The following is a 25,836-nucleotide window of genomic DNA, read 5'->3' as shown; positions in this document are numbered from 1 at the left end:
AACTCCTACCTCACCCTCTGCGGGGAAAACAATCTAAGATGGAGTCGACACCCATGCTCAATGGAGTCGAAATGGGAGGAGTCCCTCGGTCTTGTGACTCGAAAAGACTTCTTCGAAGAAAAACAACTTGTAACACTCCGAGCCCAACACCAGATGGCTGGATGTGCACAGCATGTGAATCTGCAGCGACTAATGCCACGAACAGATGTACACTGGGTAAGTGACCTTTTCCATATATATATATAATAAAAATAACATATTAGTAGAGAATTTCAGTACAAATATAATATATACATGTGAAAACAGCAATGAAGCCTATGTTGAGAAACCGGCTAAAAATGCTTTATTTTTTTGATTTTTTTTTTTTTTTTAAACATAAATTGAAACTTTCAATTAAAGGTAAACTTCCTGCAGTCAAAGTAGAAGGCATAGAAAGTGCAAGCAATCCATTTTAAAAGAGAAGAACTCTTAATCTGGCTCGCTGCTGTTCAGAAGAGTCTTTAGAAATCTTCCTAAGCAGAGAGGAGAATGAAGTCTTCTCTCTTTCATGCAGACCATGCAAACGGATCCTTTCTCTGGCCTTGAGAGTTCTTTTGGACAGATTCTTAGTGTCTGCATGTGTCAGGGCAGTGACTCTGAGGCAAACATACTATGCGCACAGAGTGTGGGTCTGACTGGGCCTTCATCCCACAAGGACATTTCACAAAAAGTGAAGGCATATTTGTGAGAAAAAATGACCACTCTACTCAGGTATTTGTATACTATTTGTAAATTGCATTCCAGCCGTAGCGTCGAAGCGCTGAGGAGAACCGGTGAGTAGTTAGAGTACAAAAACAGAAAGGGATCCGTCGCCATGGCCATTCCATGGTCACCGCCTCCCTAATGGGAGAACAGCCAAGTTTTCGGTTTCTTTCTGAAATAAAAGTATGACTCTACCTGCCTAATATCCTGAGGGAGGGTGTTCCAGAGTCTGGCTGTTTCCACCGAAAATGCTTTATTCCCCCCCCCCACCCCCCCCCCCATCTCACCCTATGACAGCGAGGCACCGAGATAAGCCGACGTGATGAAGATCTAAGGAGCCTAACCAGCTGGTAGGGCTGCAAAGCCGATCTAAGATAATCACAGCCATCTTGATGGTGGGCCTTATAGGTTAAACAGAATCTTAAACTTAATCCGTTTTTCCACCGGAAGCCATTGGAGTAGTCTAAGGCTCCTACTAGCTGATGCGGAGCGTGGTAGGTCTAAGACCAAACGGGCTGCCAAATTCTGAATAAGTTGTAGCCTATGGAGTGCGGACTTCCTAATGTTTAATATTAAGGCATTGCAGTAATCCAATTTAGACATCACCAGCGCCAGGGCCACCACAATTTTCAGGTCTCCCTGAAGAAAGGGAAACATTTTCATAAGCAATCTTAATGCCCAGTAACAACATTTAACCGTCTGGCTAACTTTTTGCTCAAATGAGAGGGATCTATCAATATGGTAATATAGGTAATATGGAGAGCCGTTGAGTAAAGCAGAGAAAAAATAGTTTTAGACAATTTTTGTGGCCAAATAACCAGAAAAATGAGAGCTCAATGCTCCAGGATCCTCACAGAAGGAGCCGGAAAAAAGAACTGACCTAACTGTGAACCAACTGTCACCTCACTCTCACCCCTGAGGCATGGTGGGATACTGAAGGTGCTCAGGGTCTTAAAGGCACAGTGCCAGTTTTTTGGTTCGGCTGTTTTAACCTGCATGCATCCTATTGGCTAATAATGCTCCTTTATTTTCAATGTAGTTTTTCTCTTTTAAAATGGATTGCTTGCACTTTCTATGCCTTCTACTTTGACTATAGAAAGTTTTTTACCTTTAATTGAGCATTTCAATTTGTTTAAAAAAAAAAAAAAAACTCCAAAAAATAAAGCATTTTTAGCCTGTTTCTCAACATAGGCTGCATTGCTGTTTTCACATGTATATATTATATTTGTATGGAAATTCTCTACTAAAATATTATTTTTCATATATATATTTCATACATGTGTGTTTGTATGTGCTCCGGGGTCCCCGCACGTGGGTGGGAATATTCAGTGTTTATGACTTTGAGGGTACCCCTGGAAGAAAACTAGGATTTACAGGTAAGTAACTTATCCTTACATGGCGTGTAGTCCTGTAGATTGACATACACTCACCGTCCTCTGTAGTTCTGTAGATTGACACGCACACATTATGATCTTATTCTACACCCTGCGTTTACTGCTCACCTGCTGAGTGCAAATCAATGTAGGTTGGAGTCTGTGCCCTTGTGCATTGTGTACTTAAGGAGGAGTCCTGTGCCTTGAAAACGGGTTGTAATGTCAGCCCAACACTAGATAGCCGGAGTATGCAAAGCATATGAGTCTGCAGCACTATACGGTACGAACAAATGCTTACAGTTTGTAAGTTACATTTTCGTTACTTATGATTCGTCAGATGTAGGCTTTAAAATACCCTTATAGATACTGGCCAGCAGACCACTACTGAGGTATTCACCTGAAGTGCAAGCTCTAGGGCACTCTAGCGCAGGCACTAGAAAGGCTAGATAGATTGTAGGTTAATGAATGTATCTACAGAGCCATTGTCCAAAGTGTTGAAGGGGAACCAATAGGTACAGGTATCGGGGCGACAGGACAGACAGCTCCGTCGAATAGCTACCTGATCTTATGTGAACTCAGCCAGAGGATGCTGGGCTTGACCATTAAGTACCTTGACTGGTTAAGGAGAGAGGATGTTACGTTCTACTAGTCAACACTTAAATGGTGCAGACCCCATACTCCCTCACCCACAACCCAGTGTGCATGGGGATCATGTGATGCTTTTTGGAAATGTCCCCTAAGACAAGCCTTGGACTGTGGCAGTAATTCCTGGTCTTGAAACACACAAGGTGATGGGAGGAATGGTAGCAATTTGTCTAACCACTGACAGTCACTTGCAGTAGCATCCCAACAATTCCTTTTCTTCCTGTTGTTGCTTAGGATTCGTAAGCGTAAAGAAGAGAAGCTGAAAGAACAGGAGATGAAGTTGAAAGAGATACAAGAAAGACTAAAGGAACATGAGAACAGAGTCTTAAATGAAACGGGGTAAGTAGAAAGGCTTTTGAGAAATAAATCCTCATGTTTACATTTGCCAAGTCGATAAGAGTTTGTGAGTGTGGTTGGACTACTTGAAAATGTTAGAGCTTCGGATCTGTAGGCAGGAATGCAAATCTAAATATAGATGGGCTGAAGAAATGATGGATACGGTACCGAAAAAAACATGAACTCCATCTACTCCGGATCCCCCTCCGACCCCTGCCCACATCGCATCTACTACAAAGCCAGCCCAACCATTGCCCCCATACTCCGCAACATAATCAACTCCTCCTTCGACTCCGCAACCTACCCAGACCCCTGGAAGCATGCGGAAATCACTGCTCTCCTAAAAGAAAGAAAAAAGCCGACCCGGAGATCCTCTCCAACTACCGCCCCATCTCCCTCCTCCCGTTCCCCACCAAGGTTGCCGAGAAACTAGTCAACGCCCGCCTATCCCACTTCCTCGAAGCAAACACTCTTGACCCCTCACAATCCGGGTTCCGCAAGAACCACAGCATGGAAACAGCCCTCATCGCATTCACTGACGACATCAGGACCAAAGTCGACAAAGGCGAGACCGTCGCTCTCATCCTCCTAGACCTCTCCGCAGCTTTTGACAGTCTGCCACCACACACTCCGCACACGCCTCCACAACATAGGAATTCGCCACAAGGCCCTAGACTGGCTCACCTCCTTCCTCACTGACCGGACCCAGAGAATCCCCCTTCCACTCCACCACTACCAAGATCATCTGCGGAGTCCCCCAAGGGTCCTCCCTCAGTCCCACACTCTTCAACATCTACATGATCCCCCTAGCCAACATCCTCCGAGCACACGGAATCACTATCCTCTCCTACGCAGATGACACCCAACTCGTCCTCTCCCTCACCCGCAACCCCACCACCGTCAAAACCAACCTACACGCTGCTCTCCTCGACACCGCCAACTGGATGACCACTAACCACCTCAAGCTCAACTCCAGCAAAACCGAAATCATTATCTTCGGCCCCAACAAAACCACATGGGACGACACCTGGTGACCCACCGCCCTATGCCCCGCACCCACCCCCGCAAACCACACACGCAACCTCGGCATCATCCTGGAACCCTCCCTCTCCATGACACAGCAAATCAATGTTCTAACCTCCTCCTGCTTCCACACACTCCGCACTCAAAAAAAAAAAAAAAAAAAAAACAAACAAAAAAAAAAAATCCTTCAAATGGATTCCCCCAGAGACCAGGAAGACAGTCACCCATGCACTCATCAGCAGCAGACTAGACTACGGTAACGCCCTCTACTCTGGCACCACACTCAAACGCAAACTCCAGAGAATCCAGAACACAGCCGCACGCCTCGTCCTTGACCTCCCCTGCCACAAACGAATCTCACCACACCTCAGATCACTTCACTGGCTCCCCATAGACAAGAGAATCACATTCAAGATCCTCATCCACACACACAAATCCCTCCACAACACCGGCCCAACCTACCTCAACGAAAGAGTGAACTTCCACGCGCAACCTCCGATCAGCCGACCTCGCTCTAGCCACAGTCCCCCACATCCAATGCACCACCACAGGAGGCAGGTTCTTCTCCTACCTCATCCTCAAAACCTGGAACTCCCTCCCCACCAACCTTTGCAAAACCAAAGACCACCTTCTCTTCAGAAAGAACCTCAAGACATGGTTGTTCGAACAGTGACCCTCCCTGCCCACCTTTATTTACCCTATCCACCCCCCCCCCCCCCCCCCCCCCAGCGCCTTGAGACCCTCACGGGTGAGTAGCGTGCTCTATAAAAAAAAAAGAAATTATTGATTGATATGGTGCACTCAACTTTCTAACTAAAGCTACGGTGAAGGCGTTGTTGATGACATTGCGTGGGGTTCCCTAGTGTAAACGCAGAGATGGAGAAGGCACCCACCTATTACCCTCTAGAAAGAAGTACACTCAAAGACCAGGCTATGATTAAGGCTTGATTTTAAAAATCAGAGCATGGTCTATGGCACTGTCCTCTCCTATCTCTTAAGCTAGTGTACTTAGGATATTCAGTAACCTTGTAGCTGTAGTGCACAGCAGGTTGTTGCAGCTTGGGCCTGATAAAGGCTCTTCGGGAGGTTGGAATGAGCACTAGTATAAAGTTTGTTGTCCAGTGTGTAACTTTTAGTCTTAGGAGGATGTTTTTGTCCTGAGTGGTAAGAGGAAAGGAAGTTTCTCTGTCAAACAATCTTCAGTATTAGCCAGAAACATTTGATTGCGATCCATGTACAGGATCTTATGACTCTCCTAAAAGTGAAGGTAAAAAAAAGTCTCAAATAAGCAAAAGAAACCAAGATGTCTACGAACAGCAAGCGTTTGCTTTACATAGTAGGACTCTAACATAAAATAAACATCCCAATTATCAATTACATTTTTATAGTTCAAAATGGGTTCAGTTAACATAAGCAGATATGCTTCTTAGGAATGTTTCTTCCTTTCTTCTTTTTAAAAATGAGGGTTTTTATGTTGTTCTAATAGGCAAGCTGTCTAGTCTAGAGAAAAAATGTGCAGTCACTTTAAAGCTGTTGCTGGGCCACCACAAAGCCAAAGTGCAGCACAAGACAGCCCGTCTCCTATTTTCAGGCGCTTTGACTTGGATCACTAAATCGGAAAGAGTGAAGATTTTGTAAAACAGGTGTTCATCGTACATCCGCTCAAGTGCGCCACAACAAGAACCAATAAGTATCACGTTCCCAGTGAAAGGCGAGCCCTCAATATGTTGCTTATTTCATATTGCAAAGAGGTAAAAGCTTACCCACTTGTGTGGCATACTTAATCAAATGTGTTCTTCATTAGACAAGCAAAAAATAATCTAGTCCCAATGGTTTTGGGTTATTGAAGCTTAGTGGGGATTTTTTTATTTTTTGGTGGCAAAATATCCCTTCGCTTGTAAGAGTACTGATGCCTATTTGGGGTCCTGTAGTAGGTCTAAAGAATTTTAGTAACATTCCCTATGGTAAGATTAAAAAAAAAAAAAACAGACATACAGGGTGCCTACTCTCTCCCATGTCCTACTCACTTAACAACATGTTTGTCAACCCAGTGTTGCCCAGATTAGGTCAGTGGCATTCACTAGAACAAAAATAAGTGTCCCCTTTCAGGCCTATCCCCGTACGCTAGCTACACCTGGAAAGTGTATGGAACTGGCTGTGCCTGAAAAGGTGAAATAAAAAAAAATAAGGTTATACTACCTATTACCAATTCTTGTTAGGTCTCTTAACCCTACACATTCTCCAAAAGGCTCACATGGAGGAGGAAGCCATGCTAACCTGTCAGCTGTTCTTAAACCTTTAACATCTGTGCACCTCCATTGAATCTTTACTGGAATCCAGGGACCCCCACTGATTCATTAGTGAAAGCTGGGGACCAGGGCTTATGCAGTTTCTACAGTTTTAATCTCATAACAATGTGGGGAAAAACAATTATTAGACAAATGCATTTGACTGTGTACAGGGCTCTACTGCCTTTTGGCTAGGATAGCCCTATAGAACTACATATACAAATCCAGATGTGAGGACTTGGGTGTACTATAGGATATGGCTGGGTAGCCTTAGTGAGCAGTACACTCTCCAATACCGTCTTGGGTCCAGTCAGGTACATTTACATAACCTCAACCCTAGGTAGCTGTGGCTGCGAGCAGTAATACTTGGTAAAGGAATAATTTGTAAAGCATTTAATATCACCAAACTATGAAATAAAGTCACATGAAAGAAAAAAGACCTCAATTTATAAAAGCTCTTATTTTTATAAATTTGATGAGACTGTAATTATAAAAATCCACCAGAGGATTCCGTAGATAGATTTTAGAACCAATAAAGAACTTTTAAACCGACCACCAGCAAGCATTGGCCAACAAAAGGTTTGGAAACTTTTGAAATCTGTCAAACAGTTAGACAACTCCAGCCTGAGGTGGAAGACCAAGTCTGGCATGACAGAGACCAAGGGGTCCAGAATGCACACTGTGGGCAGTTACCTGGTCATCAGAGCATTTTCAAAGCAAGATCCAAACGTTACAGAATAACCGCCATAGACTACAATGAAGTGGTCCTGATGCTGGCTTAAAGATGCTCCTGATGCTGTGTGGTCCACCGGGGTGTAGTCTGGTCGAGTCCTTGGTCCACGGGTGAATGGGAGGCACTCTGCCCACGGATCTTAGTATCCCGCAAAGTCCTATTTGCAGGGTTCCAAGGGCTGCAGATGCAGACTGTAGGAAGTTGGCTCTGTATGCACTATTTCAAAGTAAGGAATAGTATGCACAGAGTCCAAGGGTTCCCCTTAGAGGTAAGAAAGTGGCAAAAAGAGATAATACTAATGCTCCATTTTGTGGTAGTGTGGTCGAGCAGTAGGCTTATCAAAGGAGTAGTGTTAAGCATTTGTTGTACATACACAGGCAATAAATGAGGAACACACACTCAGAGACAAATCCAGCCAATAGGTTTTGTTATAGAAAAATATATTTTCTTAGTTTATTTTAAGAACCACAGGTTCAAATTCTACATGTAATATCTCATTTGAAAGGTATTGCAGGTAAGTACTTTAGGAACTTTGAATCATTACATTAGCATGTATACTTTTTACATAAAACACAATAAGCTGTTTTAAAAGTGGACACAGTGCAATTTTCACCGTTCCTGGGGGAGGTAAGTTTGTGTTAGTTTTGTCAGGTAAGTAAATCACGTACAAGTCTCAGGTTTGGGTCCAAGGTAGCCCACCGTTGGAGGTTCAGAGCAACCCCAAAGTTACCACACCAGTAGCTCAGGGCCGGTCAGGTGCAGAGGTCAAAGAGGTGCCCAAAACACATAGGCTTCAATGGAGAGAAGGGGGGTACCCCGGTTCCGGTCTGCCAGCAGGTAAGTACCCGCGTCTTCGGAGGGCAGACCAGGGGGGTTTTGTAGGGCACCGGTGGGGGGACACAAGTTCACACAAAAAGTACACCCTCAGCGGCACTGGGGCGGCCGGGTGCAGTGTAGAAACAAGCGTCGGGTTTTCATTGTAAATCAATGAGAGACCAAGGGATCTCTTCAGCGTTGCAGGCAGGCAAGGGGGGGGGGGGGGCTCCTCGGGGTAGCCACCACCTGGGCAAGGGAGAGGGCCTCCTGGGGGTCACTCCTGCACAGGAGTTCTGTTCCTTTCAGTGCTGGGGGCTGCGGGTGCAGAGTCTTTTCCAGCTGTCGGGAAATGGAGTTCAGGCAGTCGCGGTCAGGGGGAGCCTCGGGATTCCCTCTGCAGGCGTCGCTGTGGGGGTTCAGGGGGGACAACTTTGGTTACTCACAGTCTCGGAGTCGCCGGAGGGTCCTCCCTGAGGTGTTGGTTCTCCACCAGTCGAGTCGGGGTCGCCGGGTGCAGTGTTGCAAGTCTCACGCTTCTTGCGGGGAGTTGCAGGGGTCTTTAAATCTGCTCCTTGTAACAAAGTTGCAGTTCTTTTGGAGCAGGGCCGCTGTCCTCGGGAGTTCCTCGTTTTGTTTGAAGCAGGGCAGTCTGAGGATTCAAAGGTCGCTGGTCCTTTGGAAAGCGTCGCTGGAGCAGGGTTCTTTGGAAGGCAGGAGACAGGCCGGTTAGGACTGGGGCCAAAGCAGTTGGTGTCTTCTGTTCTTCCTCTGCAGGGGTTTTTCAGCTCGGCAGTCTTCTTGTAGTTTCAGGAATCAAAATTCTTAGGTTCAGGGGAGCCCTTAAATACTAAATTTAAGGGCGTGTTTAGGTCTGGGGGGTTAGTAGCCAATGGCTACTAGCCCTGAGGGTGGGTACACCCTCTTTGTGCCTCCTCCCAAGGGGAGGGGGGCACATCCCTAATCCTATTGGGGGAATCGTCCATCTGCAAGATGGAGGATTTCTAAAAGTCAGAGTCACCTCAGCTCAGGACACCTTAGGGGCTGTCCTGACTTGCCAGTGACTCCTCCTTGTTTTTCTCATTATCTCTCCTGGACTTGCCGCCAAAAGTGGGGGCTGTGTCCAGGGGGCGGGCATCTCCCCTAGCTGGAGTGCCCTGGGGCATTGTAACACGAAGCTTGAGCCTTTGAAGCTCACTGCTAGGTGTTACAGTTCCTGCAGGGGGGAGGTGTGAAGCACCTCCACCCAGAGCAGGCTTTTTCTGTCCTCAGAGAGCACAAAGGCTCTCACCGCATGAGGTCAGAAACTAGTCTCTCAGCAGCAGGCTTGCACAGACCAGTCAGTCCTGCACTGAACAATTGGGTAAAATACAGGGGGTATCTCTAAGATGCCCTCTGTGTGCATTTTTTAATAAATCCAACACTGGCATCAGTGTGTGTTTATTATTCTGAGAAGTTTGATATTAAACTTCCCAGTATTCAGTGTAGCCATTATGGAGCTGTGGAGTTCGTTTTTGACAGACTCCCAGCCCATATACTCTTATGGCTACCCTGCACTTACAATGTCTAAGGTTTTGCTTAGACACTGTAGGGGCATAGTGCTCATGCACATATGCCCTCACCTGTGGTATAGTGCACCCTGCCTTAGGGCTGTAAGGCCTACTAGAGGGGTGACTTACCTATGCCACAGGCAGTGGGAGGTTGGCATGGCACCCTGAGGGGAGTGCCATGTCGACTTAGTCATTTTCTCCCCACCAGCACACACAAGCTGGCAAGCAGTGTGTCTGTGTTGAGTGAGGGGTCCCTAGGGTGGCATAAGACATGCTGCAGCCCTTAGAGACCTTCCCTGGCATCAGGGCCCTTGGCACCAGGGGTACCAGTTACAAGGGACTTACCTGGGTGCCAGGGTTGTGCCAATTGTGGAGACAATGGTAAATTTTAGGTGAAAGAACACTGGTGCTGGGGCCTGGTTAGCAGGGTCCCAGCACACTTCTCAGTCAAGTCAGCATCAGTATCAGGCAAAAAGTGGGGGGTAACTGCAACAGGGAGCCATTTCTTTACACAGACCTTGTGCTTGTGGAACACTGTGGTGTGGTGCAAATCTTGGTGAGGCTAGTGTCTGCCTTGGGTGACAAATCCGGTCACAAACAGCACTCATGAGTGCAGTAGACACGGGTGTACCTTTGTGCTGTCTCTGCATTGTTCTTTGGGGTGCCCAGCATCTGGGAGTAGCAAAACTTCTGCAATGGCTACCAAAGATGCCATGTGGGCTTTTCCAGGTGTAATGTCCCCAGTGCCATTAAGTGGGGGCCACCCAACTGAGCTGTGGAGTCTCTGCTTTAGGCAGTGGCTGGAAATCAACTTTTCCCCCAGTCTGGCAAGCAGAACAGATTGTAAACTCTGCTAGCCCAGAGTGCAGCAGGTGCAGTCGCTCCAACGTTGCAGCATCTCTTTGTGCACTTCAAACGGGTGCAAAGTGGTCTTCAACCCGTCCTTCAAGTCCAGCCAGTACGGAGGGTCATCGTGCCAGGGGTGCCTTATTTATCCTAGGAAAGTGACCCGAGGCATCACGCGGTCACTAGCCTGTGGGCCACTGGGTCCCCTCCTACGTACTGACGAAGTTCCAGTGACGTATGGCATCTGGCTATCCCATAATGGCATTCTTTCACTTTCCAAGCTGGCAACACCCCATAGTAAAACTGCTTTTGGAGCTAGTTTTCCCCCTCTGCCTGTCTCCACACTGACCACATCAGCAAAAGGCATCTTGCTCAAGGGTGTTGTGCCAGGCAGCCCGTCAGAGGAGGCTTCCCCTTTGAAGCCCGCCTCTGGGCTAATCCCCTGACTGGCCATCTGGGCAGAGGAGGTGGCACCTCGCTGCTGCGGCACTGCTTTTTGGTCCTGAGCCTGGGTGTCGTTCAGAAGTCTCCCCAGGCGGTCAGAAACCTGTGTATACCTTTTGTGAGGCTGCTGAACAAGCAGAGCAGCGTGGCAACTTTCTGAAAGCTGCTGATCATTAATAGTGATCTTAATTTCGACCTGGACGTCAGATTGTATTTAATGCCATACCTCACATGACCCAGTATGGTAGTTCCAGTCAGATTAGCTGGGTGGGGATGCCACGTGGAAACCCTGTACTAGTCAATGGGGCTACCAACTTTACCCGCATCAAAACAACTAGTTGTTAGTGTTGCCAGCGTATACCATAAAACACATGGTAGGTGCAGAACTATTGGCTTTAGCCTGTGCTGCTGTAGATCACATGGTGTGCGCCTTCTGTGCGGTGTTTGCAGCAGACATTTCACGCTGTTTATCTTCTTAAAAGGGGGTTCAAGGTAACTTTTGATACCTGTAGGAAGCTGGCTCTTTATATAGTATACCAAAGTGAGGTCACAGAGTCCAGATATCCTTTATCAGTGAACAGGGGCCTGCTTTAACAAACCCTGGTGCTCTTTTTGTTAGTGTGGTCGAGCAGCCTTACTCTGATCAGTAGGGAGTGTTGAGTGTAGGAAGTTGGCTCTGTATGTGCTATTTCAAAGTAAGGAATAGCATGCACAGAGTCCAAGGGTTCCCCTTAGAGGTAAAATAGTGGTAAAAATAGATAATACTAATGCTCTATTTTGTGGTAGTGTGGTCGAGCAGTAGGCTTATCCAAGGAGTAGTGTTAAGCATTTGTTGTACATACACAAGACAATAAATGAGGTACACACACTCAGAGACAAATCCAGCCAATAGGTTTTTATATAGAAAAATATCTTTTCTTAGTTTATTTTAAGAACCACAGGTTCAAATTCTACATGTAATATCTCATTCGAAAGGTATTGCAGGTAAGTACTTTAGGAACTTCAAATCATCAAAATTGCATGTATACTTTTCAAGTTATTGACAAATAGCTGTTTTAAAAGTGGACACTTAGTGCAATTTTCACAGTTCCTAGGGGAGGTAAGTATTTGTTAGATTAACCAGGTAAGTAAGACACTTACAGGGCTCAGTTCTTGGTCCAAGGTAGCCCACCGTTGGGGGTTCAGAGCAACCCCAAAGTCACCACACCAGCAGCTCAGGGCCGGTCAGGTGCAGAGTCCAGAGTGGTGCCCAAAACACATAGGCTAGAATGGAGAGAAGGGGGTGCCCCGGTTCCGGTCTGCTTGCAGGTAAGTACCCGCGTCTTCGGAGGGCAGACCAGGGGGGTTTTGTAGGGCACCGGGGGGGACACAAGTCCACACAGAAATTTCACCCTCAGCGGCGCGGGGGCGGCCGGGTGCAGTGTAGAAACAAGCGTCGGGTTCGCAATGTTAGTCTATGAGAGATCTCGGGATCTCTTCAGCGCTGCAGGCAGGCAAGGGGGGGATTCCTCGGGGAAACCTCCACTTGGGCAAGGGAGAGGGACTCCTGGGGGTCACTTCTCCAGTGAAAGTCCGGTCCTTCAGGTCCTGGGGGCTGCGGGTGCAGGGTCTCTCCCAGGTGTCGGGACTTTAGGTTCAAAAGAGTCGCGGTCAGGGGAAGCCTCGGGATTCCCTCTGCAGGCGGCGCTGTGGGGGCTCAGGGGGGACAGGTTTTGGTACTCACAGTATCAGAGTAGTCCTGGGGTCCCTCCTGAGGTGTTGGATCGCCACCAGTCGAGTCGGGGTCGCCGGGTGCAGTGTTGCAAGTCTCACGCTTCTTGCGGGGAGCTTGCAGGGATCTTTAAAGTTGCTGGAAACAAAGTTGCAGCTTTTCTTGGAGCAGGTCCGCTGTCCTCGGGAGTTTCTTGTCTTTTCGAAGCAGGGGCAGTCCTCCGAGGATGTCGAGGTCGCTGGTCCCTTCGGAAGGCGTCGCTGGAGCAGGATCTTTGGAAGGCAGGAGACAGGCCGGTAATTTTCTGGAGCCAAGGCAGTTGTCGTCTTCTGGTCTTCCTCTGCAGGGGTTTTCAGCTAGGCAGTCCTTCTTCTTGTAGTTGCAGGAATCTAATTTTCTAGGGTTCAGGGTAGCCCTTAAATACTAAATTTAAGGGCGTGTTTAGGTCTGGGGGGTTAGTAGCCAATGGCTACTAGCCCTGAGGGTGGGTACACCCTCTTTGTGCCTCCTCCCAAGGGGAGGGGGTCACAATCCTAACTCTATTGGGGGAATCCTCCATCTGCAAGATGGAGGATTTCTAAAAGTTAGAGTCACCTCAGCTCAGGACACCTTAGGGGCTGTCCTGACTGGCCAGTGACTCCTCCTTGTTATTCTCATTATTTTCTCCGGCCTTGCCGCCAAAAGTGGGGCCTGGCCGGAGGGGGCGGGCAACTCCACTAGCTGGAGTGTCCTGCTGGGTTGGCACAAAGGAGGTGAGCCTTTGAGGCTCACCGCCAGGTGTGACAATTCCTGCCTGGGAGAGGTGTTAGCATCTCCACCCAGTGCAGGCTTTGTTACTGGCCTCAGAGTGACAAAGGCACTCTCCCCATGGGGCCAGCAACATGTCTCAGTTTGTGGCAGGCTGCTAAAACTAGTCAGTCTACACAGATAGTCGGTTAAGTTTCAGGGGGCACCTCTAAGGTGCCCTCTGGGGTGTATTTTACAATAAAATGTACACTGGCATCAGTGTGCATTTATTGTGCTGAGAAGTTTGATACCAAACTTCCCAGTTTTCAGTGTAGCCATTATGGTGCTGTGGAGTTCGTGTTTGACAGACTCCCAGACCATATACTCTTATGGCTACCCTGCACTTACAATGTCTAAGGTTTTGTTTAGACACTGTAGGGGTACCATGCTCATGCACTGGTACCCTCACCTATGGTATAGTGCACCCTGCCTTAGGGCTGTAAGGCCTGCTAGAGGGGTGTCTTACCTATACTGCATAGGCAGTGAGAGGCTGGCATGGCACCCTGAGGGGAGTGCCATGTCGACTTACTCGTTTTGTCCTCACTAGCACACACAAGCTGGCAAGCAGTGTGTCTGTGCTGAGTGAGAGGTCTCCAGGGTGGCATAAGACATGCTGCAGCCCTTAGAGACCTTCCTTGGCATCAGGGCCCTTGGTACTAGAAGTACCAGTTACAAGGGACTTATCTGGATGCCAGGGTCTGCCAATTGTGGATACAAAAGTACAGGTTAGGGAAAGAACACTGGTGCTGGGGCCTGGTTAGCAGGCCTCAGCACACTTTCAATTGTAAACATAGCATCAGCAAAGGCAAAAAGTCAGGGGGCAACCATGCCAAGGAGGCATTTCCTTACATTGAGCAATTGTTGCACTCAGTCAGTAAATGAGACACTGAACAAGGAAATCATACACCAATTTAGAAAAAGGTAATCAGTACAAAATCACAGTCGTCAGATGTGAGGTGTGAACCTCAAGCTCTGTAATGTTATCCTGTGAGAGAAACATACACTGCATAGGTGTACTTGAAAACGGTTGTAGAAGAGGCCGTTAAGGTGCATTAGTCAACAGATCAAAGAAATCACCAGCAGTTAGGGTCACATGGTCCTGGGGAGTCCAAGTGCAAAGGTGCCGGCCGCGTGTATAGCCTTGAGTGATAATCTGTTGAGCTTTCAAAGTTTAAATGGACCTGTCAAACAGGGTCTATAAGAAGTGGGGATGGGGGGGGGGGACTTGGGGAGAAGTCTGGAACCCAATAGGGGGGCTAGATTTGTGGGACCCCCTGGGCCAAGGGGACACCAGCAGAAGACGTGTACTGGGGCTGTGGGGCTCGGGTACATAGGTTCTAGATGGCAGACCACTTGGAGATAGAGGCTCACAGTTCTCAGTGGTACCTGCAGAAGAGGGGGATGAAGCACAGCAAGATGACTTATGGCATAGAGCTGGCCTCGTTTGAAGTCCCTCGATGAGCAGGTGAGTTTCTGCGGTGGTGATGTTCCGGCTTAACACAAACAAGCCTTAGTGCTTGTAGCTGTCAAAGGTACCCTGGGTATTGGTGCAGGGAGGCTACGGGCCGGCTCAGCATCTCAAAGACTAATGGGGTGACTGGGTGACACTCCTGGATACTCTAAATTCTCTACCTAGCAAGAAGGTCCTTCAGTGGACCAAAGGTCAGCTAAACGAGGAACCGGGCAGTGGTGCCTGCTGGTGCAGGGAAGTGGCACCTCCACTCCACAGGAGATGCTGACTGGTTGGTTAAGTGCTGGTAGGCCTCCAAGCCTTTTAGAGGATGCATTTGTCGGGACAAGAGCAGGCAGGGTTTGGCGCCAAAGTCCACAGGCCTTGCACTGGTAGGCTCTTCATCCGCCTTTTTGTAGTCCGATGAATCGAAGTTCCTGGTGTCAGAGGACCATCTAAATACCCAATTTAGTGGTTTTTAGGGGAGTGTATGCTAGTAGCCATTAGGCTACTTACCCCTGGGGTAACTATACCACCTATATGACCACTTCCTGTGGAGAGTGGGCATAACCCTGTCCCAGAGTTTCTAATTCGACCAGAAACAAAACGATGGACCCATTCCTTCATGAAGCTCATCATTCAGACTGCCTTAGGGCTCGGACTAGCCTGGTGGTGCAACACGCCCATTTGCATAGCTAATTTTCCACCTGTCCTGGAACCAAATGAGCCTGAGGGCAGGGATTGGCATCTCCCAGGTCTGTTGGAAGCACTGGCCATCTTGCTGGAGGAGGTGGTAACAGCTGAAGCAGCAGTGTTTCTGGCCTCTGAGAGCAGGGGATCTCGCCTCCTCCAGGGGATCAGAAACTAGTCTGGTGGCAAGCTTGTTGATACCAGTCAGCCAGCACACTAGAGGAGGAGTAGTAGGTTTTCAGGGGGCACCTCTAAGGTGCTCTCTGGGTGCGTGTCACAACAAATCCAATACTGTATTGATTTATTGAGACGAGGTGTTTAAAACCAAACCCCATTATTTTCCGTGCAGCCATCATGTAGCTGGGGAACTCGTGATGACCAATGCCCAGTACTTGTCATTAAGATGGCTGCCCGGTCACTTACAGTATCTAGTAACAGAACTAGACATCACGGGGCATATCTGCTCTTGCAGAAATGCCTACACATAAAATATACTACACCCTGCCTTGGTGCTTCAAGGCCTTTTGTAGGGGTGACATACATTAGATGCAGTGGCTTTGACATGCAACACAGTGAGGGTGCCATGCCATGTTTTCACTCAGGTTTGCACCATAACGCGGTCTGCAATGGCTGGCTGCACGCAATTTTATGGAGGTCCCTTAGGGTGGCATAATACATGCTGCAGCCATTAAGGACCCACTTTGGGAGCCGTGCCCTAGGTACCAGGAGTACAACCTACTATGGACTTACAGGGGTGCCAGAGTGAATGCAGATTTTGTGATAATTAGACCATTTTACCTTAGGGAAAGAGCACTGGGGCCTGGTCAGCAAGAGACACAGTGCACATCAGTAACTGGCAAAAAAGTAAGGTGACCATGACCAGAAGGGGCACTTTCGTACACTGTGTATAAGGGGGATTAGAAAATGGTGCAAATTGGTCTGTAATACACACTTCAGGTCAGCAGGATTGTCAGTTTTGGAAGCCCATTGCGTGAAGCACCTCTGGTCTCTTAGCAGGGTCCCCTCAGGTGCATCAGAGTGATCTTTCTTGGAGGGTCCAGGTGACATGGTTTACTTTGTTGTGAAGACATTTGATGTGGGATGGGTGGGGTCCAGTTGAGGCATTTGAGTTACAACTGAGTTGGCTTCATTGGAGGCCGCCTCTGCCACAGATGTTTGGTATTTTCAGGGATGCCTTTAACCTTTTAGGTGTGCTGTGTGGTTTATATTGCAGGTCAGTCATTGTCGGCAGGATGGTCTGTAAAAGTATGTGCATGATTGTCCAATGAGCCCTTTCTGGTTGCAGGGTGGTATGAAATGCAGGCCTTATGGCCTGACTAGGCGATCTGTAGCAGAACCTTCTCACTTGGAAGCCAAAGTGGTTTGCATTGGGGAGATATTTTCCTTTGCTTGTGGTTTGTTGACTGCCAATTGTCATCCCTTTCTCTAGGGAAAACATCTTGGATTTAACTACAAAGGTGAAAGAGCAAGTTCGTGACGTTTCAGAAGACGATGAGTGTTTTGGAAAAGAAAGTCAAGGTAGGGTCACTGATAGTCTATTCCTTGCATCTCCCTATCGCAGTAGCACTTGGAAACCAAGCAGCCCTTTTGTGTAGCTTACGTTAAGATGTACATTTAGTATAGGATGGTGCACTTTCATCCACTTGCAGGACTTATTAAAAGCCCCTACAGAAGAAAACTAATGATTGAAAATATTTTTTGGAGCCAAGACACTGGAGACTGGATCTTGGCTCATGCCTTTTCAGTAGCTCCTTATATTGAGTCACCAACCATCCCATCTTCGGTGTGAGTTTTGGACCTGACATAAATTGTGGGGAGGAGGTTGGGGGGAGATCGATAGTGAAGGCGATCAACTTTCCATAGATGGTGCTCTGGCACATTGTTTTCCTGGAAGGTTTTTTTTTTTTCCTTCTCCCGGTTGTAATTGTATTAATTAAACATTGCCTTTCTTTTCCTTGCTTAGCCTTTGAGGCAGGATTTAGCAATGTGATGATTGCAGAAGGCACTTTGTGACCATTGACTTTCGCAAAAATCAGCCGATGGCACTGAAGAACATTTTTCTTGCATTGGTGAGAGCAGAACCTTGTCTTAGTATGGCCTTTTATTGCTCAGTTAAGAGGGATTTAGACCAATGCACCGGGTTCAAATCAAGAAAGATTGTTGAAAAAACTATTGTTACCAGTGTGAGGTTCAGCACCCTGTTGTGGGCTCCAACCTCATATTTCTCTGGTTGCATATTCTTGTGAGTACGTGTAGAGCTGTGTGTCCCAAGATTTGGAGTTGGCCTGTTCTGGGTGGTCTTTTCACCCAGACTAAGGGCACGGCACACTGCCAGCCATAGAAAACCCCATTCCCTCCAGGAAGTTGCTTATTCTTTTGTTAAATTGTCTGAGTTCGTTCCAGTCTCTGTAGGTGGCTGGCCCAGTGTGTGGTGGACACCTCTGGGGTTACACCTTATTCTGGGTCCAGGCTATCTAATAATGGTTACCTGGACCCAGTATATGGTGTAACGCTTATTAGATAGTGTTAGTGTCTAGGTAGCCAGTGCTCTCTAGTGGTAGCTGTGGTGAGCAGCCAAGATCTATCAAGGAGTGTAAAACACTTTCAATACCACAGTAGTCACTCATGAAAGGAGCCACACAATGTTGGTGTTTTTATTTTTCCAAACTAGACTATAGGCAGACTCCCTTCTGGAGCAAGGGCCTATTGGGGGAGAGAGGGCAAACCTAATACTAAAAAAATAAATAGTGTAATACAAAAATGGGTCCCCACTGGAGGATAAGGAGTAGTTAGCCAAGGGTTGGGAGAGAGCTGAACCCCAAGAGGTAAGTATCTAGAAGACCCCCATGGACCAGGAGAGCAGAGGTAAGTTACCTGGTCATCCTATAGGCTAACATGGGGACTCGAAAATGGAATATTGCAAGAACAGGACCAGGCCGGTGGAACCCAAACAGTGGATTCTGGATGAAGAGGACCTGCAAAGGAAGGGGAGAGAGTCCAGTCCAGGTGGGGCAGGAGGCAATGCACACCCTTCTGTGAGTGAAGATCCAGGTCGACGGTGGAGAAGGCCAGCTGTGGAGTCCAGGAGCTGCAGAGGAGTCCCTGACGTCGCCTAGGAGCTGCACCTCGGTGGTCGTCAGATTACAGGTGGGGACAGTGGTCAGGAGGACCACCAACAGGAACAAATCTGCAGAGCTGAAGACGACCAGGAAGGTCCTGGGGACTTGACCCTTGAAGGGTAGTCCGGGCTGACCCTCAGAAGACAAGAGAGCCAGCAGAAGCTGTCTGAGTCTCCACCAGCAACCCACGGCAGCAAGCAAGGTAAGTCGCAGTGAGGTCCAGGCAGCACACCTGAAGAGGAGTCTGATGTCGCTGGAGCGGCAGAGAGGAGACTATCCTTGCAGAGGTGGCGTGCTTGGGACCAGGGCTACTCGGAACCTGAAGATCCCTTGGAGCAGGAGTCAACAAGTCTTGTTTGCTGCAACAGTTTCGATACACGGGGTTCTGTCTTGGAGGAAGTAGGAAGTTGGCTCTGTATATACTATCTCAAAGTAAGAGATATTGTGCACGCAGTCCAAGGGTTCCCCTTAGAGGTTGATAGTGGCAAAATTATGTAGCCATTATGGAACTGTGGAGTTTGTAATTGACAGGCTCCCAGACCATATACTCTTTATGGCTACCCTGCACTTACAATGTCTAAGACACTGTAATGTACTGTTGGCATAGACACTGTAGGGGCATAGTGCTCATGCAGCCATGCTCTCACCTGTGGTATAGTGCACCTGCCTTAGGGCTGTAAGGCCTGCAAGAGGGGTGACTTACCTATGCCACAGGCAGTGTGAGGTGGGCATGGCACTCTGAGGGGAATGCCATGTCGACTTAGTCATTTTCTCCCCACCAGCACACACAAGCTGTGAGGCAGTGTGCACATGCTGAGTGAGGGGTCCCCAGGGTGGTATAATACATGCTGCAGCCCTTAGAGACCTTCCCTGGCCACAGGGCCCTTGGTACCAGAGGTACCAGTTACAAGGGACCTATCTGAGTGCCAGGGCTGTGCCAATTGTGCAAACAAAGGTACAGTTTAGGGAAAAAACACTGGTGCTGGGGCCTGGTTACCATGGTCCCAGCACACTTTCAATCATATCTGGCATCAACAGAAGGCAAAAGGTTAGAGGGAACCTTGCCAATGGAGGCCTTTCCCTACATCCATTATCTCCCAAGTTGAACAGAAGGTAGAGAGGACCCGGAGACCCCTTAGAAACGTCACCTGTGTTGGAGAATCTTTGCAGGTCCAGCAGAAGTAAATCCCAGCAGCCAGACGCTGTTGGTTTAGGTGCGTGCAGATGCAGGGGAGTGACTCCTTCACTCCAAGGGAGATTCATTCTTGCTCCTTTGGTGCAGCTAAAGTCTTGCTGACCCTAGAGGATGCACAGCCATGGAAATGTTGCAAATTGCTTGACAGGAGCCACTGAAACAATGTTGCAAGGAGAGGCGTTTTGAAGTCTTGTTCGGTTCCTGTGAAGTTCAGCAGCGAGTCTGGTGACCATGGAGCAGAATGTTATTGCAGAGGAGTCTTCCATGTCTAATCTGGGGACCCACCCGCAAGGGAGTCCCTAAATAGCCCAAAAGGGGGCTTGGTCACTTTGCAAGGTGACCACCTATTAGGGGGGGGGGGGGTCACTGATGTCATCTGCCTATCCGGACGAGTCAAATGCTCCCAGGGGCCTCAAGTGGGCACCTGGAGGAGCTCTGGGTACCAACCCTAGGGTGGTGATGGACGTGGGAGTGGTTACTCCCCTTCTCTTTGTGCAATTTCGTGCCAGAGCAGGGACCAGGGGTTTCTCGACTGGTGTGTAAGGAAATGCCTCCTTGGCATGGTTACCCCCTGACCTTTTGCCTTTGCTGATGCTAAGTTTTGATTTGAAAGTGTGCTGAGGCCTGCTAACCAGGCCCCAGCACCAGTGTTCTTTCCCTAACCTGTACTTTTGTTTCCACAATTGGCACACCCTGGCATCCAGGTAAGTCCCTTGTAACTGGTACCCCTGGTACCAAGGGCCCTGATGCCAGGGAAGGTCTCTAAGGGCTGCAGCATATCTTATGCCACTCTTGGGACCCCTCACTCAGCACAGACACACTGCTTGCCAGCTTGTGTGTGCTAGTGAGGACAAAACGACTAAGTCGACATGGCGCTCCCCTCAGGGTGCCATGCCAACCGCACACTGCCTATGTAGTATAGATAAGTCACCCCTCTAGCAGGCCTTACAGCCCTAAGGCAGGGTGCACTATACCATAGGTGAGGGCATACGTGCATGAGCACTATGCCCCTACAGTGTCTAAGCAAAACCTTAGACATTGTAAGTGTAGGGTAGCCATAAGAGTATATGGTCTGGGAGTCTGTCATGCACGAACTCCACAGCACCATAATGGCTACACTGAAAATTGGGAAGTTTGGTATCAAACTTCTCAGCGCAATAAATGCACACTGATGCCAGTGTACATTTTATTGTAACATACACCCCAGAGGGCACCTTAGAGGTGCCCCCTGAAATCTTAACCGACTATCCATGTAGGCTGACTAGTTGTAGCAGCCTGCCACACACCAGACATGTTGCTGGCCACATGGGGAGAGTGCCTTTGTCACTCTGTGGCTAGTAACAAAGCCTTTACTCAGTGGAGGTGCTTCACACCTCCCCCTGCAGGAACTGTAACACCTGGTGGTGAGCCTCAAAGGCTCACCCCCTTTGTTACAGCACCCCAGGGCACTCCAGCTAGTGGAGTTGCCTGCCCCCTCCGGCCACGTCCCCACTTTTGGCGGCAAGGCCGGAGGAGATAATGGGAAAAACAAGGAGTCGTCACTGGCCAGTCAGGACAGCCCCTAAGGTGTCCTGAGCTGAGGTGACTCTGACTTTTAGAAATCCTCCATCTTGCAGATGGAGGATTCCCCCAATAGGGATAGGAATGTGCCCCCCTCACCTCGGGAGGAGGCACAAAGAGGGTGTACCCACCCTCAGGGCTAGTAGCCATTGGCTACTAACCCCCCAGACCTAAACACGCCCTTAAATTTAGTATTTAGGGGCCCCCCAGAACCTAGGAACTCCGATTCCTGCAACCTAAGAAGAGGACTGCTAAGCTGAAAAACCCTGCAGAGAAGACTGAGATACCAACTGCTTTGGCCCCAGCTCTACCATCCTGTCTCCCCACTTCTAAAGAAACTGCTCCAGCGACGCTCTCCCCAGGGACCAGCGACCTCTGAAGCCTCAGAGGACTGCCCTGCATCTAGAAGGACCACGAACTCCCGAGGACAGCGGCTCTGTTCACCCAAGACTGCGACTTTGCTACAAAGAAGCAACTTTGAAACAACTTGCGTTTCCCGCCGGAAGCGTGAGACTTGACACTCTGCACCCGACGCCCCCGGCTGGACTTGTGGAGAACAATCACTTCAGGGAGGACTCCCCGGCGACTGCGAGACCGTGAGTAGCCAGAATTGCCACCCCCCCCCGGAGCCCCCACAGCGACTCCTGCAGAGGGAATCCGAGGCACCCCCTGACCGCGACGGCTCCCCCTGACCGCGACTGCCTGCTTCTAAGATCCGACACCTGGTAAAGACTCTGCACCCGCAGCCCCCAGGACCTGAAGGATCCGAACTCCAGTGCAGGAGTGACCCCCAGGAGGCCCTCTCCCTTGCCCAGGTGGTGGCCACCCCGAGGAGCCCCCCTTGCCAGCCTGCATCGCTGAAGAGACCCCTTGGTCTCCCATTGAAACCTATTGAAAAACCGACGCGTGTTTGCACACTGCACCCGGCCGCCACCGTACTGCTGAGGGTGTACTTTCTGTGTGGACTTGTGCCCCCCCCCCCCCCCGGTGCCCTACAAAACCCCTCTGGTCTGCCCTCCGAAGATGCGGGTACTTACCTGCTGGCAGACTGGAACCAGGGCACCCCCTTCTCCATTGAAGCCTATGCGTTTTGGGCACCACTTTGACCTCTGCACCTGACCGGCCCTGAGCTGCTGGTGTGGTAACTTTGGGGTTGCTCTGAACCCCCAACGGTGGGCTACCTTGGACCCAAACTTGAACCCTGTAAGTGGTTTACTTACCTGAAAAAAATAACAAACTCTTACCCCCCCAGGAACTGTTGAAAATTGCACTGTCTAGTTTTAAAATAGCTATATGTGATTTATGTGACAACTGTATATGCTATTTTGCTAATTCAAAGTTCCTAAAGTACCTACCTGCAACACCTTTCATTTGAAGTATTACATGTAAATCTTGAACCTGTGGTTCTTAAAATAAACTAAGAAAATATATTGTTCGATGGCATATGTTGCTGCAGATACACATGTTTGGCACAGTCCGCTGCCTGGTGTTGGGCTCGGAGTATTACAAGTTGTTTTTCTTCGAAGAAGTCTTTTTGGTCACGGGACCGAAGGACTCCTCCCTCCTCGGCTCCATTGCGCATGGGCGTCGACTCCATCTTAGATTGTTTTTTTCCGCTGTCGGGTTCGGACGTATTCCTTTTCGCTCCGTGTTTCGGTTCGGAAAGTTAGTCAGAATCTCGGAAGAAAGCGTCGGTATTGTTCCGTTCGGTATCGGGATAGTTAGGTACATCGACACCGATCATCGGAAGACTTTGGGGTAGTTTCGATCCCCCATCGGGGCCTGGTCGGCCCGACCGCGTGCGACATCGAAGCCGATGGAACGGACCCCGTTTCGTTTCTGCCCAAAATGTCACAGTAAGTATCCTTATACAGATCAGCACTTGGTCTGTAACTTGTGCTTGTCCCCCGAGCACAAGGAGGATACCTGTGAAGCCTGTCGAGCCTTCCGGTCCAGAAAAACACTCCGGGACCGAAGAGCCAGGCGTCAACAAATGGCGTCCACGTCGACAAAACAACGTTTCGACGAGGAAGAGGAAACATTCTCGGTTCCGGAATCAGAATCCGGAGACTCCGACGTCGAACAACAGCAACAAACTGTGAGTAAGACGTCAAAGTAAATCCATCGACAAACCGAAAGCCCAGGGGACGCCACTGCCAACAGGCCATGGCTCGACCCATAAAACAGGCGACCCGTCGAAGGCGCCGAAAAAGGGCACGCCCATAGCGAAGACACCCGACTCCGGTCGAGGGACCGCCATGGAGCAACCTCGGAGCCGAGAAAGCGGCTCCGAGAGACAAAAACAAGATACCGGCACCGAAAAACATCGGCACCGAGAATCCATGCCGAAAGGAACAAAAATTCTGTCGGTGCCGAAACCGAAAAAAGATTCTCTCTCGGCGCCGAAAAATACCACACCTTCATCCTACTCAGAGGAACAAGGAATAAGTGGCCAAATGCACAGATTTGGACAAGAGCTCCAAAGTGTAGAATCGGACTACACACAAAAGAGACTGTACATCCAGCACGACACAGGGAAGATATCAACCCTTCCCCCAATCATGAGGAAAAGAAGGATCGGACTTCCAAAGGATGACGCTCAACCACAAGCCAAAGTGGTTAAAAAAGTCACGCCTCCGCCCTCTCCACCACAGGCATCGCCGGCACAAACACCGCCACAAATGCACTCACCAGCGCAAACTACCATAAGTCATGACGATCAGGATCAAGACGCTTGGGACCTGTATGACACCCCAGTGCCGGACAATGATCCCGAGTCATACCCCACAAAGCCGTCACCGCCAGAGGACAGTACCTCATACTCGCAACTGGTGGCTAGGGCAGCAGAATTCCACAATGTCCAACTGCATTCCGATCCTATAGAGGATGATTTTTTATTTAACACCCTCTCGGCTACACACAGCCAATATCAATGTCTCCCAATGCTACCAGGGATGTTACGGCACGCAAAACAAATTTTTGAAGAGCCCGTAAAATCAAGAGCCATCACCCCAAGGGTGGATAAGAAATACAAACCACCACCCACAGACCCAGTGTTTATTACTTCGCAGTTACCACCTGACTCCGTGGTAGTAGGGGCAGCTCGCAAGAGAGCAAATTCACATACATCTGGCGACGCCCCACCTCCGGACAAAGAAAGCCGAAAATTTGATGCGGCAGGGAAAAGAGTAGCATCACAGGCAGCCAACCAGTGGCGCATCGCAAATTCACAAGCGCTGCTAGCCAGATATGACCGCGCACACTGGGACGAGATGCAACTTCTCGTAGACCATCTTCCCCAGGAATACCAAAAAAGGGCGCAGCAAATAGTGGAAGAGGGACAAATGATCTCAAACAATCAAATCCGCTCTTCACTAGACGCAGCCGATACTGCAGCAAGAACAGTCAACACTGCTGTCACCATAAGGAGACACGCTTGGCTACGCACTTCAGGCTTCAAACCTGAAATCCAGCAGGCTGTCCTTAATATGCCCTTCAACGAGAAACAACTTTTTGGCTCTGAAGTGGATACAGCCATTGAAAAACTTAAAAAGGACACAGACACGGCCAAGGCCATGGGCGCACTCTACTCCCCGCAGAGCAGAGGCTCTTTCAGAAAAACTCCATTTAGAGGGGGGTTTCGTGGCCAACCCACAGACACCACCAGCCAACAAACAAGAACCACACCATATCAGGGTTCCTTCCAAAGGGGAGGTTTCAGGGGATATCGGGGGGGTCAATTCCCAAGGAGTAGGGGAAGATTCCAGACTCCAAAAACACCTCCACCTAAACAGTGACTTTCAAGTCACGCAACCCCTTCACTCAACACCAGTGGGGGGAAGACTAAGCCAATTCTACCAATCTTGGCAACAGATTACAACAGACAATTGGGTATTAGCAATAATCCAACATGGCTATTGCATAGAATTCCACAACTTCCCACCAAACATCCCCCCCAAAACACGCAAAATGTCACCACAACATTTAGAACTTTTAGGACTAGAAGTTCAAGCACTACTGCAAAAGGTTGCAATAGAATTAGTACCAGTACAACAAAAAAACACAGGAGTTTACTCCCTGTACTTTCTAATTCCAATAAGAGACGAAACATTGAGACCAATATTAGATCTCAGGACACTAAATACCTACATCATATCGGACCATTTTCACATGGTCACACTACAAGACATCATTCCACTGCTCAAACAGCAAGATTACATGACCACATTAGACCTAAAGGATGCGTACTTTCATATACCAATACACCCTTCTCACAGAAAGTACCTACGGTTCGTATTCAAAGGAATACATTACCAATTCAAGGTGTTGCCATTCGGAATAACAACTGCACCAAGAGTGTTCACAAAATGTCTAGCAGTAGTAGCAGCACACATCAGGAGACAACAGATACATGTGTTCCCTTACCTAGACGATTGGCTAATCAAGACCAACACAGTAAAAAAAAATGCGCAAACGACACCACATTTGTCATACAAACCCTTCACAAACTGG

The 25,836-nt window shown here is 48.8% G+C and overlaps 1 protein-coding gene across 1 annotated transcript in view; it reads left to right on the top strand.

The window, feature by feature from the left end:
- The window catches only part of BAZ1A (bromodomain adjacent to zinc finger domain 1A), a 318,920-nt gene that overhangs the window by 182,818 nt on the left and 110,266 nt on the right, over window positions 1-25,836 (top strand). The window contains exons 15-16 of the mRNA XM_069209108.1: window positions 2,994-3,098; window positions 16,880-16,968. Of these exons, the coding sequence (XP_069065209.1) occupies window positions 2,994-3,098; window positions 16,880-16,968 (194 nt within the window). The remainder of the gene's footprint in view (window positions 1-2,993; window positions 3,099-16,879; window positions 16,969-25,836) is intronic.

Source organism: Pleurodeles waltl, chromosome 9, assembly GCF_031143425.1.
Source record: "Pleurodeles waltl isolate 20211129_DDA chromosome 9, aPleWal1.hap1.20221129, whole genome shotgun sequence".
In the NCBI taxonomy this organism is placed as follows: Eukaryota; Metazoa; Chordata; class Amphibia; order Caudata; family Salamandridae; genus Pleurodeles; species Pleurodeles waltl.
This window is presented reverse-complemented; position numbering and strand designations above follow the sequence as displayed.